The sequence below is a fragment of the Oncorhynchus masou genome, chromosome 29, assembly GCF_036934945.1.
Source record: "Oncorhynchus masou masou isolate Uvic2021 chromosome 29, UVic_Omas_1.1, whole genome shotgun sequence".
Lineage (NCBI taxonomy): Eukaryota > Metazoa > Chordata > Actinopteri > Salmoniformes > Salmonidae > Oncorhynchus > Oncorhynchus masou.
Genome location: NC_088240.1, coordinates 13,479,406 through 13,494,613, shown reverse-complemented (window position 1 = coordinate 13,494,613; position 15,208 = coordinate 13,479,406). Strand labels below are relative to the sequence as shown.

At 46.3% G+C, this 15,208-nt stretch overlaps 2 protein-coding genes across 2 annotated transcripts in view; both read left to right on the top strand.

Annotated features, from left to right (window-relative positions):
- The window catches only part of LOC135519031 (CRACD-like protein), a 555,588-nt gene that overhangs the window by 513,496 nt on the left and 26,884 nt on the right, over positions 1-15,208 (top strand). The window lies entirely within an intron of this gene.
- On the top strand, positions 4,819-8,620 carry LOC135519025 (thioredoxin domain-containing protein 9-like). Its single transcript, XM_064944058.1, has 5 exons — positions 4,819-4,923; positions 5,746-5,971; positions 6,870-6,988; positions 7,213-7,467; positions 7,872-8,620. Exons 2-5 carry the CDS (start codon positions 5,786-5,788, stop codon positions 7,990-7,992), a joined length of 681 nt encoding a protein of 226 aa, XP_064800130.1. The 5' UTR covers positions 4,819-4,923; positions 5,746-5,785; the 3' UTR covers positions 7,993-8,620.

The window sequence follows — 15,208 nt, the reverse complement described above, 5'->3', positions numbered from 1 at the left end:
CCGGTCTACCTGGGAAACCCAACGAGGTACAAGCTGCAACTCTGAGGAGTTTAAAGGGCAGCGAATGCAGGCATATCTACCGGCACAATCTCACCCTCACAGCACGACAACAGGGTGATGCAAAAGCTATATTGGATGCATTGGAGAATTACTTCAAACCCGCCAGAAACGTCATTTACGAGCGGTTTGTTTTCGGAAGCTGCAAACAGGAAGAGGGTGAGTCAGTACACAACTTTGTAACCCGTTTGAGAGAGAAATCCGCCACTTGTGAATACGGGGGATTGAAAGATGAATTGATTCGTGACAAAATAGTACTGGGAATTGCAAATGTGGATACACGCCGGCGTCTACTGAGGGAGAGCGGCTTAACATTAGTAACTGCCATGGAAATGTACCGCACTGCTGAAGTCACTGACATGAGAATGAGAGCAATGGAAATGGAAACCCCACGCTCCGACGTTGATACTGTTCACGCTGTTGCTCGGCAGACATTCAGACTAAACCAATCGAGGCAGAGCAATTCACCACAAACGGTGAACACAGAAAGCCCCGTAGCATGTAAATACTGTGGGAATACACACACACACACGTGGCAAAGAGCACTGCCCTGCCTATGGAAAACCATGCAGAGCTTGTGGAACTAATAATCATTTTGCAAAAGTGTGTCTCAAAAGCAAAAGAAGGGTGAGTGAGGGCAATATTCACTGGGTTGATGATGTCACTCAATGTTCAGAGCTGAACAGTGAAAGTGACATTTACGTGCATGAATCCATTGGGGCTGTACACTCAAGAGGGAAGAAATGGTTTGTGACACTACGATTACACAACAAGAAACAACAATGTCAACTGGATTCTGGTGCTACATGCAACGTAATGAGCTACAAAGACAAAATCAATCTGGCACCTGACACACATCTATTGCCCAGCGATACTAGACTAAAGCTGTACTCAGGAGAGCTAATGAGCTCTATGGGCACCTTTGAGACCGAATGTGTTATTCGGGGACGCAAACACAAGCTGGAGTTTGAGATTGTAAAAACCAGTCAACATCCTCTCCTCTCAGGCTCCACATGCGAACACCTGGGACGGATGCACCTGGGACTGAAGGTCTGCATCGACCCAAAGCATCTGAACCAAGCACTGAAACGATCCCACTACATCATGCCGACACTAGAGGATGTCCTCTATAAGCTTCCCAAGGCCAGGATTTTCACCTTGGAGGATGCCCGAGATGCATTCCTTCAATGCAAGCTGGATGAAGAAAGCAGCCTCATGACTACCGTCTGGACCCCCTGGGGTCGGAAACGCTGGCTCAAGCTCCTGTTTTGTGTCTCAGTGGAGCCTGAGATATACCAACGTAAGCAGCACAAGTTACTGGCTGGGCTCAAGGGCATTGAACCCATCGCTGATGATGTCCTGATTGTAGGCTGTGGTGACACAGACGAAGAAGCAGAACGCGACCACGATGTGAAGCTCCTGGCCCTGATGGAGCGCTGCCGATCAGTTAAGCTTCGCCTTGGCCTGAAGAAGCTGCAGTTCAAGGTGAAAGACGTCCACTTCCATGGCCACATTCTCTCGGCAAAAGGCCAGAAGCCGGACCCAGACAAGGTCAGAGCGATCCTCGACATGCCAAACCCGTCTGATGCAAAAGGAGTACGGCGTCTCATCGGGTTTGCAAACTATCTTGCAAAGTTCATGCCACACCTATCAGCAGTCTGTGAGCCTCTGCGCCGGTTGCTGGACAAAGACATACCATGGCAGTGGCTACCCAGCACGAGGCCGCAGTGCAGGAGATGAAATCTCTGGCTTCATCCATGCCAGTGTTGCGCTACTACGACATCATGAAGCCTGTCAGAATCCAGAGCGACTCCAGCCAAAGGGGACTTGGATGCTGCCTTATGCAGGAAGGCCAGCCCGTTGCGTTTGCCTCGAGAGCGCTCACCCCCACCGAACAAAACTATGCACAAATTGAGAAAGAGTGCCTCAGCATCGTCTTCTCCTGCCAGCGATTCCATCACTACTTATATGGGCGAGACCTGGTCACCGCTGAAACTGACCACAAACCCCTCATTGCCATATTCAGTAAACCTCTCCTCAACGCGCCCAATAGGCTTCAAAGCATGCTCCTGACTCTGCAAAACTACAGCCTGAAGGTCGTCTACAAGCCAGGACCAGAGATGTACATCTGCGACACACTGAGCAGGGCAACAACACAATGTACAGGCAGCGGCAGGCCATCTGTTCGCTACAGCAGGAACAACAAGATGTTCAACAGATCAATCAGGCAGACTACTTAAACGTCACAGATCACCGCCTAGCCCAGATAAGGCAACACACTGACAAGGATGAACACCTACAGTCACTGAAGTCCATGGCTCTCGCAGGTTGGCCATACCTGAAAGAGGAGACACCTTTCACAGTGATAGAATACTGGACCTTTCGAGATGAGATCAGCGTGCAAAATGGCGTCTTGTTCAGAGGTCAGAAGGTCATTATTCCCAAATCACTACGTCCAGAGATGCTTACCCGCATACACTCCAGTCACGTTGGAGGTGACGCATGCTACCGCCAGGCTCGTGAAACATTATACTGGCCAAACATGCAAGCAGAAATTAAAGACTTTGTCAGCAACTGTACCACATGCAACTGTACCACATGCAACGAGTACGCTCATGAACAGCAAAAGGAAACCATGATGTCACACGAACTGCCCACTAGGGCCTGGCAAATCGTCATCATGGACTTATTCAGCCACAGACAAAAGGACTATCTTCTAATTGTTGATCACTACTCTGACTTTTGGGAAATTGAACTGCTCCCTGACTTGTCTGCAGAGACGGTCATAAAGTGCTGCAAGGCGCAGTTTGCAAGGCAAGGTCAGCCTGACAAGGTAATCACGGACAATGGCCCACAATTCACTGCACAGTTCAAGCGTTTCGCCTCAGAATGGGAGTTTGACCACGTGACCTCCTCTCCAAGACACCCAAAAGCAAATGGCAAGGCAGAATCAGCTGTCAAGATTGCAAAAAACCTGTTAAGCAGGGCCTTGCGCGACAGCAACGACCCATGGAAAGCGATCTTACAGTGGAGGAACACACCCACCGAAAACATGGACAGCAGCCCAGCACAACGCCTTCTGTCCAGACGTCTGAAGACTACCATCCCCGTAGCTAACAAGCTACTTGAGCCCTGCGTCATGGTTGGCGTCACAGACAAACTGCGTCACAGAAAGCAGCTCGCTAAGTGCTTCTACGACCGGACTGCTCGAGACCTACCAGAGCTGGAGGTGGGTGAAACGATAAGGATGAAACCGCTGCCGGGAGACCACACAGGACTTTGGAGGCTGGGCACATGCCTACAGAGAGTTGCACCACGTTCTTACCTGGTGGATGTTGGTGGGTCCCTTTATCGTCGCAATTGGGTGGATCTGCGCGTAGCAGAGCAGACAAACCAGAACATGCCATACACTCACCTAGATGAGCTGGATCACAGTCCAGGCCTAAGGGCAAGGGGCGCAGAATTGAGACATGGGCCAACTGAAGGTGAGGCTTCTACCCCACCAAGCTCTCCAGCTCGTGCCCCTAATCCTACCCCTGTCAGAGCCAATACTTACTCACGGGTGGGTCGGCTGTGCAAGCCACCGGACAGGCTTACTCTGTAAGCAAGGGACTGTTAACTTGCCCTCGGTTAATTAAAATATATATTTTTCTTAAATAATAAAATTAAATCAAAAAAAGGAAGATGACAACTGAAGTAAAAAGAAAATGTAATGCCTTTTCTATTGTTATGACCTGACTGTTAAGAACTTAAATGTTATGCCTTTATGTTTGCACTTTCTATTGAAAAGGATGACGTTACGGAGTCTAGTTGATAGGTAATCGACTAGCCGGACTGTTCCCCGGACTCCAGTTGTACGATGCACTAACAAGGCTATTGAACCTGACATTGGTGTATGTCTTTATTCATCATAACGAAACAGTAGATGCGTTCTGTCTCCTAGAGATGTATTATTATTATATTTTTTAAACCTTTATTTAACCAGGCAAGTCAGTTAAGAACAAATTCTTATTTTTAATGACGGCCTGGGAACAGTGGGTTAACTGCCTGAACGACAGATTTGTACCTTGTCAGCTCTGGGGTTTGAACTCTCAACCTTCCGGTTACTAGTCCAAGTGCAAATCAATCCCAGAACAACAAAGGACCTTGTGTAGATGCTGGAGGAAATGCTACCAAATACTAATTGAGTGTATGTTAACTTCTGACCCACATGTCATGTGATGAAAGAAATAAAAGCTGAACTAATTCTCTACTATCATTTTAACATTTCACGTTCTTAAAAGAAAAGCGGTGATCCTAACTGACCTAAGACGGAATTTTTACTAGGAGTACATTTCAGGAATTGTGACATTGAGTTCAAATGTATTTGGCTAAAGTGTATGTAAACTTCCGACTTCAATTGTATATTGTAACAACACTGGGTTTATATGCGCGGATATCGACTCTGCCGCTTGAGTATGCTTTTGGTCCACAGTCGATAGCGCGCTGGATTTCGGGCTTGAAGGCCGAGGGTTCGAGACCTGCTCCGGTCGACTTGCCGGGAAAAAAAAAAAAACATGTCACGGTTGTGTACGCTCGTCTGTTTGGTGTGCAGGCTGGATAACGTTCTTGTCGCTAGCTAGCCAACTTCAGCTAACTCAGTCAAGGGCAACATTGAACCTGGAATTACAGTACACTAGTTGAATTTTCGTTTGTTTCGTCTTTTCGACTGGTTCAGAAAAAGTACTTGTGTCATCTGGACACGGTTCATTCTCATCCAGCAGGGGGCAACCTACTAAATAATGCTGACCTAAAATCTATCTCTGTACCAAACTGCGCGCTCTGCAGTCTGCAAAGATACGACACTGAGCCAGGGTTCAGCTTTTGGTGAGTAGGCTTGCCAGATTGTCAGCTTTGTAGTATTGTTAAAGTCATGTGGAAATGATAAATTCAGTCGGCCCTATTAACATAAGTGGTTGCTTTTTTTGTTGTAATCTTGTAGCTTCAGTGTCTGGGCAACTTGGTCGTTTTTGACAGGTCGCTAACGTTAGCCAGCTTGCTAGCTAGCTACCCAGCGTTCTCTGACCACGCAGCTGTTAGCCTAGCTAACAGCCCTACCTTGATGTAGCTAGCGAGCTAGGCTAAAACGACGCCGGTGATTTGTTCCTTTGTTCATTTTTGACATATCTTTCTACTTTATCTGAAAGCTGATACGATTCATAGTAGGCTAACAAACATATGACATCTATTGTTCAATTGGGACTTTGTCTTTGGCTAACGTTAGCATTCTTGCTAATTAACGTTAGCTAACAGACAATGGTAATTTGTTAGCGATAGGTGGGGAATCAAAAAGCAGTACTTTCAAAATAGTTAACCAACGTTACTGTTAAGTTGTATTTTGTAAGACTAAATATTTTTATAACTTTCTAAAGGGGAATAACTTAAGCTAGTTAGCTAGGTAACGTTAGCTAGTAGCTGTAGTTTAGTAAACCATCGAGTTGAGTTCACCATGCCAGGTAGTTGTTACATTAGCTAACGAAAATTACTAGCTAACTTTGGTTGTGTTCGATTTAAAGCATCAGTGTGTAGTTTCCATGGTCACCAGCCAGGGTTATTAGCTAGTTGGCTTAATCCTTGGTCCAACCATTGAATTTCTCTGAAATTCAATCTATAAAATTGTCTCTGACTCTCACTCGCCCCATCCCTCAGGAATAGGGTGATTGTTCCAGAAATTTCAAAGCTTTTCATCATGGCGAGTCAGTCGATGGAGATCATGGCCAAAGCGCTGGAGCAGCAGGTGCTGCAGTCAGCCAGGATGGTGGAGGAACAGTTGGACAAAGAGCTGGGGAAGCTGGAGCGCATGGATGACGACGAGATGGAAAAGCTGAAGGAGAGGAGGATGGAGGCCCTCAAGAAATCCCAGAAACAGAAGCAGGTAGGTGGGAAAGGCTGAGGATCGCAATATGGTGGATGCCTAACAAGCATTTGCTTCAGTCCATCAACCTACACTGGACACCTGCTCATTGAACATCTCAGGGTAGCGAGTGGTTAGCGCGTTGGACTAGTAACCGGAAGGATGCAAGTTCAAATCCCTGAGCTGACAAGGTACAAATCTGTCGTTCTGCCCCTGAACAAGCAGTTAACCCACTGTTCCTAGGCAGTCATTGAAAATAAGAATTTGTTCTTAACTGACTTGGCTAGTTAAATAAAGGCAAAAAAAAAAAATCCTAATCCCCCCCCTGCTGCTATAACAGCCTCCACTCTTCTGTGAAGGCGTTCTACTAGATGTTGGAACTTTGCTGCAGGGATTCACCCACAAGCGTTAGTGAGGTTGGGAACTGATTTTTTTTGGGTGGTTAGGTCTGGCTCGCAGTCGGCGTTCCAATTATTTGATGGGGTTGAGGTCAGTGCTCTGCAGGCCAGTCAAGTTCTAATACACCGATCTTGACAAACCATTTCTGTATGGACCTCGCTTTGTGCACGGGAGGGTTCTGCTGAAACAGGAAAAGGTCTTCCCCAAACTGTTGCCACAAAGTTGGAAGCACAGAATCTAGGGGGCCGAACCATGAAAAACAGCCACAGACCATTATCCCGGGCAGTTCGAGCAGGGCAGAAATTTGATGTCCTATCCATATTTAGTCACTGAGCTCTTCAGCAAGGCCAATGTTTGTCTATGGAGATTGCATGGCTGTGTAGACTATTTCATACACATATCGGCAACAGGCGTTGCTGAAATAGCTGAATCCATATATTTTGAAGGTGTCCACATACTTTTGTGTGTATATCATACCAGTAACAACTCATCATAGTGTCTGTGTGCTCTGTCCCATAAGGAGTGGCTGTCTAAAGGGCATGGGGAGTATAAGGAAATCCCCAGTGAGAAAGATTTCTTCCCAGAGGTGAAGGAGAGCAATCGTGTGGTCTGCCATTTCTACAGAGACTCCACCTTCAGGTTGGCAACACAGCAATGTTTCCCCTCTTCCTGTTTTTCTCTTGCCATTCCAGGCTGCAAAACATTTTACTGCTGCTAATGAATTGAGCCCTGCTCCGGAGTGAGCTTACCCTCCCAAAATCCCTAAGAAAGGATTAGAAGGGGATTTATTGCCCAGTAAACCTTAATTGCAGCTTCTACCAGGATCTTTAACCCTGCTGTCTCCTTCCCCCTGCCTTATAAAGATGCAAGATCCTGGACAAGCACCTGGGCATCCTGGCCAAGAAGCACCTGGAGACCAAGTTCATCAAGCTGAATGTGGACAAGGCGCCGTTCCTGACAGAGAGGCTGCGGATCAAGGTGATTCCCACGTTGGCGCTGGTTAAGGACGGGAAGACCAAGGATTACGTGGTAGGATTCACCGACCTGGGGAACACGGACGAGTTCTCCACAGAGGTGCTGGAGTGGAGATTGGGCTGCTCTGACGTCATCAACTACAGGTACATAGACGGGTGTGATTTCCTACAGATAATCACACCTCTAGCTAGAAAGATGATCCGTCTAGGTATTTCCTGTCAAGCATGAGGCCATTGGTTCATGTGCGAAGGAATAGAAATCCTTACCTGTTCATGCAAAACCACATGCTGATTAGTCTTATTAAATGGATTCTAGATAGCATGCTGGCAAATACCCATAGACTTCCAGTCATTGCGCTAATGCTAGTAACATGGCTCACAAAACTACCTCTTCAACTTCCTTCATACTGGACAGACATAAATGGTGCATATAGACAAAAAAGGTCACCTGAATCTGGAAGTAGATAAAGAGCCTCATTGCCAAAATCTCAATGTATCCCTTTAAATCCTACATCATAACACCCCTCCACCCTTGTCTTCTCCTCCAGTGGTAACCTAATGGAGCCCCCCACCCTGACACAGAAATCTGGTTCAAAGTTCACCAAGGTGGAGAAGAAGACCATCAGAGGGAGAGGACACGATTCAGAGTCTGGTTCTGAAGATGACTAGAAGACTGTCAGCCTTCAACCTCTGTCTCTCAGGGCTAATACCCACTAACTGGCAGAACCATCTCCTCCAGTTTTATAGATTTCCTTCTTCCCCCTTCTGTAATTTCCTTATTTATTATAGTCTTCCATGCTTTAGTTTTCCATTTATTTTATGGATGAAACTGACTTATTTTGTTTGGACTTTAAATCATATTTTATGTCATTTATATTCGACTGGCAGGTAAAATGAGGATTCCTGTCTGAGCCACTGAACTCTTTCTGCTCTGACTGGCTCCCCTTGAAATGGTTCTGTGCAGAAATGTTTCATTTGATTCCAATTTGAAGTCTAAAACCTGACCTTCAGCCTTGATGCAGTTACCCTGTATCATAACAGATTTGATTCTAATTTATGGACTTGCATTTTTAACAAACAACCATCCTTACGAACAGTAAAGCTTGCAACATTAACATCGATCCATGTCATTTGCCTTTGTTGAACCCATTCAGCGGTTCAGTAGCAACAATCAAGTGCCGGCTTCATTCCACAACCTCCATCCTCCTTCCAGTCTTGTCAGTGTGTGATGGTAGAACAGGTTTGAGGTTTTCTATAAAAAATTTGCTTGATCTTAATAAAAATAAGCTGATCATCACTGGCGCTTTGTGTCATTTCCCTCTCTTTTGATTCATGTTTTTGTTTGAAATATAAGAGGGGTGTGATACAGGTTTCTGTCCAGGTATAGATTCAACACATTGTACAGGGATTTCACGGAGTCAATTGAATCATGGATTTTTGAAAGGCCAAACAAGCTACTTATTCACAGCCTTTACTGTCCTCTACATGTTTGAGCCGTCGTATGATCAGCTCTCTTCTGTTCAGGTGGGTGTCTTCCTCAGTAGGGAGACCATGGGGCAGTGTGAATGGCTGGATCCTGGACAGAGGGAGGAGAGATGAAAGTGGTTATACACTTAACAAAAATATAAATGCAACAATTTCTTAGATTTCACAAAAGGAAATCAGTCGATTTAAATAAATTCAGTCGGCCCTAATGTTTTTCACAAGACTGGAAATACAGATAAGCTGTTGGTGAAGGATCCTTTTTTATTTATTTTTTACAGGGGGTGGATCAGAACCAACATGGGGTGATTGTGGGGAATGAATGGCACGACAATGGGCCTCAGGATCTCGGCACAGTATCTGCACTCAAATTGCCATCGATAAAATGCAATTGTGTTCGTTCTATAGTTTGCCTGTCTGTACTATAACTCTGTTCACAATTTTGACATCAGCAAACCAGTCACCAACAAAACGCCATACACACGGTCTGCCATCTGCCAGGTACAGTTGAAACCCGGATTCATCCATGAAGAGTACACTTCTCCAGCATGCCAGTGGCCATCGAAGGTGAGAATTTGCCCACCGAAGTTGGTTACAACTCTGAACTGCTTGCCAGTCAAGACCCTGGTGAGGACGACAAGCAAGCAGATGAGCTTTGTGGAGGTCCTGGGCTGGCATGATTACACGTGGTCTGCAGTTGTGAGGCCAGTTGGATGTACTGCCAAATCCTCTAAAAGACAATTGAAGGTGGCTTATGGTAGAGAAATTAACATTACATTTTCTGGCAACAGCTCTGGTGGACACTTGTGTAGAGGCACAGATCTGGAGAAGGGTACCAAAAACAATTATTCAGCATTGAAGGTGCCCAAGAACAGTGGCCTCCATCGTTCTTATATGGAAGAAGTTTGGAACCACCAAGGCTCTTCCTAAAGCTGGCCGCCTGGTCATACTGAGCAATCAAGGGAGAAGGGCCTTGGTCCGGGAGAGCTCTCCTCTGTGGAGAAGGGAAAACCTTCCAGAAGGACAACTGTCTCTGCAGCGCTCCACCAATCAGGCCTTTATGGTAGTGGCCAGATGGAAGCCATTCCTCAGTAAAAGGCACATGACAGCCCGTTTCGAGTGCCAAGCTTATAGGGTCATACCCAAGAAGACTTGAGGCTGTAATCACTGCCAAAGGTTCTTCAACAAAGTAATGATTACTTATGCAAATGTGATATTTTTATTTATTTATAAATTTGCCAAAAGTTCTAAAAACCTGTTTTTGCTTTGTCATTATGGGGTATTGTGTAGATTGAGGGGGAAAAAAACAATTTAATCAATTTTAGAATAAAGCTGTAACGTAACAAAATGTGGAAATAGTCAAGGGGTCTGAATATTTCCGAATGCATTGTACCCCCAAAAAACTACTTCAGTAGTACTTTAAAATAGCTTTACTTCAATACTTCACCACAGTAAAAACCAAGTTAGCAATCAGACTCATCATTACAACTTCACTGCATGACCTCAAGCACAGATAAATGAATTAAATACACGTCTTGGAGGAGAAAAGGGTAACACTATGCAAAACACACACTTAGTCTAGAGGTGGGCTGCACCCACATCTGACAGGTTAGGATTTCCCACCACCAGGCCCCCAGATGAGAAGTTATTCATCTAAACGGATAGGAGCCCCACCTTCTGCAGGTAGCGTCCCTCCACTAGCTTCTTCTCCCAGTAAGGTCAGCACATGGTGCTTTTTACTGGGCTGCTCTGGATTACCACCATACTTCTCATGCTCTTGCGTCCGCTCATTCAGCAACTGAAAGACCATGGATTCAGGGGGTTTAGTCCCAGGGGTTTATTTAAAATGACATTTCCATTATATCACTGCCATTAGCCTATGATCAAAGTGTAAGTAACATTCTGTAATAAACAGCTTTGAGTTGATGGCATTCATTGCATTGAGATGTAGGGTCTCTGCCCTTGATGAAAGTCCGCAGCACCGTCCACCCTACTTCTTGTGGAATCCGTGCTCTGGTGAACTGGCTGCAGAATGAAATTAACCAAGGCAGAGGCATAGTTTATGTTAAAGCCTAGAATAATAGACAGAAATACTGTATCATCAAATATGCAACACATGAATAGAATGAGAAAAGGCAATGTTGTACTATTTAAAATTGTCCAAATAATATATTCCCTACAAATGTATCACAAATACATTAACAAAATATCATGAATTAAAAAACATCTAAAAAATAAGTTTCCTACAATGCTTCCAAAAAAATAATGTAAATTAATTTCCCCCCCTATGGAACACGAGACAACGTATTGATTCAAACACCAATCATCTGAATGATTGCTTAGTAAAACTGCCTGCCAGAAAGATTATCTTCCTTTAATAAATTAGACTTTATCGTTACCTGAATTGGGGAAAATATGTGAAGCCCACGACATAGCATTGCCATATTTACTTGATGGTTGATAGAGGCGTGCGGGACGCAATGTTATAGCACAAAGTTTCTAAACAATTTTTGATTATAGTGCAAAAAACATCATATGCGGATGGGCTAGGCAAATACTGAATCATACCAAGATATAAAGTGTTGTTACAAAATTGTCAAACAAACTAGCTACATTCTAAACAAAATCGAAATGCAGCGAAAATTACGCGTTCAGGATAAACAGAGGATTTTCACGTTTTCGCATTTATGAATTTAAACGGATGTCGGAAGTCATTGGTCATCTTCTTCGGTGGGGATTATTGGTGGTTGGCATCCAACGGTATGGTGCATTACCGGCACCTACTGTACTGGAGTGTGGGCCAGAGACGGAGGCAGGGAGACACAAAATCCTACCTGCCAGCCCGTTGCTCTTAAAAAAAAGATAAAATATTTGAAACTATGTCTAATGACGTTCTACTCAATCCACTCTTTAAACTAATTTCCTGTATCCCCTTCTCCCTCATACTAGATCCCAGCCTCTCTCTTACCCTCTGATACTGCCCACACTGTAGCAATATATATCAAATCAAATTGTATTTGTCACATGCACCAAATACAACAGATGTAGGGGGCATGCACCTTAACGTGTATGCTTACTTACAAGCCCTTAACCAACAATGCAGTTCAAGAAATAGTGTTAAGAAAATGTTACCTAAATAAACTAAAGTAAAAAATAAATAAAATGAAAGTAACACAAGATAATTACATAACAACAACGAGGCTACATACAGGGGGTACCGGTACCGAGTCAATGTGCGGGGGTACAGGTTAGTCGAGGTCATTATGTAAAGTGACTATGCATAGATGCTAAAGAGTGAGAAAATACTTTTCTATACATTTTTTCATCGGCAGGGACTGAGAACCTGGTCATAATTGAAGCATGATGGATGGCGCTAATTACAGGAAAATTGTTGAGGGGAAACCTGTTTCAGTCTTCCAGAGATTTGAGACTGGGACAGAGGTTCACCTTCCAGCAGGACAATGACCCTAAACATACTGCTAAAACTACACTCAGAGTGGTTTAAATGGAAACATTTAAATGTATTGGAATAGCCTAGTCAAAGCCCACACCACAATCCAATTGAAAATCTGTGGTATGACTTAAAGATTGCTGTACATCAGCGAAAACAATCCAATTTGAAGAATCTGGAGCAGTTTTGCCTTGACAAATGGGCAAAAATCCCAGTGGCTAGATGTGTCATATAGATGTGCCTTATATATGTGCCTTATAGAGACATACTCCAAGACACTTGCAGCTGTAATTGCTGCAAAAGGTGGCTCTACAAACTATTGACTATTTACATTTCTTTTGTCTTGTTTCTTGTTTGTTCAACAAAAAAATGATTTTGCATCTTCAAAGTGGTTTGCATGTTGTGTAAATCTAATGATACAAACCCCACAAAAATCTATTTTAATTCCAAGTTTTAAGGCAACAAATTAGGAAAAATGCAGAGGGGGGTGAATACTTTAACAAGCCACTGTATATAGCTTGTGGCTACATTTGTGTTCTTTAAGGCTGATGCACAGTTATAAACCTATTCCCAATGCCAAGGATCTCATGTGTTGTTTCCCTGATCCACTTGTGTGTGTGTTTTTTTTTCTTGTGTGTTTTTTTGCAGGGGGATAATTACTCCCAACAGACCAGTGCCCTGTCAGAGCTCAGGCAGAGGCTACAGAACCAGGGTGTGTGTCTGTTATGGTGTGTGTGTCTGTTATGCCATGGTGTGTGTCTGCCAGGGTGTGTGTGTGTGTCTGCCAGGGTGTGTGTGTCTGCCAGGGTGTGTGTGTCAGCCATGGTGTGTGTCTGCCATGGTGTGTGTCTGCCATGGTGTGTGTCTGCCAGGGTGTGTGTCTGCCAGGGTGTGTGTCTGCCAGGGTGTGTGTCTGCCAGGGTGTGTGGCCAGGGTGTGTGTCTGCCATGTTGTGTGTCTGCCATGGTGTGTGTCTGCCAGGGTGTGTGTCTGCCATGGTGTGTGTGTGTCTGCCAGGGTGTGTGTGTCTGCCAGGGTTTGTGGTGTGTGTCTGCCAGTGGTGTGTGTCTGCCAGGGTGTGTGTCTGCCATGGTGTGTGTCTGCCATGGTGTGTGTCTGCCATGGTGTGTGTCTGCCATGGTGTGTGTCTGCCATGGTGTGTGTCTGCCATGGTGTGTGTCTGCCATGGTGTGTGTCTGCCATGGTGTGTGTCTGCCATGGTGTGTGTCAGCCATGGTGTGTGTCTGCCAGGGTGTGTGTGCCAGGGTGTGTCAGCCATGGTGTGTGTCTGCCAGTGTGTGTGTGCCAGGGTGTGTGTCTGCCAGGGTGTGTGTCTGCCAGGGTGTGTCTGCCAGGGTGTGTGTGTCTGCCATGGTGTGTGTCTGCCAGGGTGTGTGTCTGCCAGGGGTGTGCCATGTTGTGTGTCTGCCAGGGTGTGTGTGTGTCTGCCAGGGTGTGTGTCTGCCATGGTGTGTGTCTGCCAGGGGTGTGTGTCTGCCATGGTGTGTGTGTGCCAGGATGTGTGTGTCTGCGGTGTGTTGCCAGGGTGTGTGTCTTGTGTCTGCCAGGGTGTGTGTGTGTGTCTGCCATGGTGTGTGTCTGCCATGGTGTGTGTCTGCCATGGTGTGTGTCTGCCAGGGTGTGTGTCAGCCATGGTGTGTGTCTGCCAGGGTGTGTGGGTGTGTGTCTGCCATGGTGTGTGTCAGCCATAGTGTGTGTGTGTCAGGATGTGTGTCTGCCATAGTGTGGTGTGCCAGGATGTGTGTCTGCCAGGGTGTGTGTCTGCCAGGGTGTGTGTCAGCCATGGTGTGTGTCAGCCATAGTGTGTGTGTGCCAGGGTGTGTGTGTGCCAGGGTGTGAGTCTGCCATGGTGTGTGTGTCAGCCATGGTGTGTGTCTGCCATGGTGTGTGTCTGCCAGGGTGTGTGTCTGCCAGGGTGTGTGTCTGCCAGGGTGTGTGGCTGCCATGGTGTGTGTCTGCCAGGGTGTGTGTCTGCCATGGTGTGTGTCTGCCATGGTGTGTGTCTGCCATGGTGTGTGTCTGCCAGGGTGTGTGTGTCTGTGTGTGTGGTGGTGTGTCTGCCATGGTGTGTGTCTGCCAGGGTGTGTGTCTGCCATGGTGTGTGTCTGCCAGGGTGTGTGTCAGCCATGGTGTGTGTCTGCCAGGGTGTGTGTCTGCCATGGTGTGTGTCAGCCATAGTGTGTGTGTGCCAGGATGTGTGTCTGCCAGGGTGTGTGTCTGCCAGGGTGTGTGTCTGCCATGGTGTGTGTCTGCCAGGGTGTGTGTCTGCCATGGTTTGTGTCTGCCAGGGTGTGTGTCTGCCATGGTGTGTGTCTGCCATGGTGTGTGTCTGCCATGGTGTGTGTCTGCCATGGTGTGTGTCTGCCAGGGTGTGTGTCTGCCATGGTGTGTGTCTGCCAGGGTGTGTGTGTCAGCCATGGTGTGTGGCTGCCATGGTGTGTGTCTGCCAGGGTGTGTGTCTGCCATGGTGTGTGTCTGCCAGGGTGTGTGTCAGCCATGGTGTGTGTCTGCCATGTGTGTGTGTGTCAGCCATAGTGTGTGTGTGCCAGGATGTGTGTCTGCCAGGGTGTGTGTCTGCCAGGGTGTGTGTCAGCCATGGTGTGTGTCAGCCTGCCAGGATGTGTGTCTGCCAGGGTGTGTGTCTGCCAGGGTGTGTGTCAGCCATGGTGTGTGGCTGCCATGGTGTGTGTCTGCCAGGGTGTGTGTCTGCCAGGGTGTGTGTCTGCCAGGGTGTGTGTCTGCCATGGTGTGTGTCTGCCATGGTGTGTGTCTGCCAGGGTGTGTGTCTGCCATGGTGTGTGTCTGCCAGGGTGTGTGTTTGCCATGGTGTGTGTTGGACCTCCAGTACTCCACTTTTCACTACTGGGAGATCAGGTATACCACACATTTCAATCAATCAATTTCCACACCCAGGACACACGTGCATGGCAG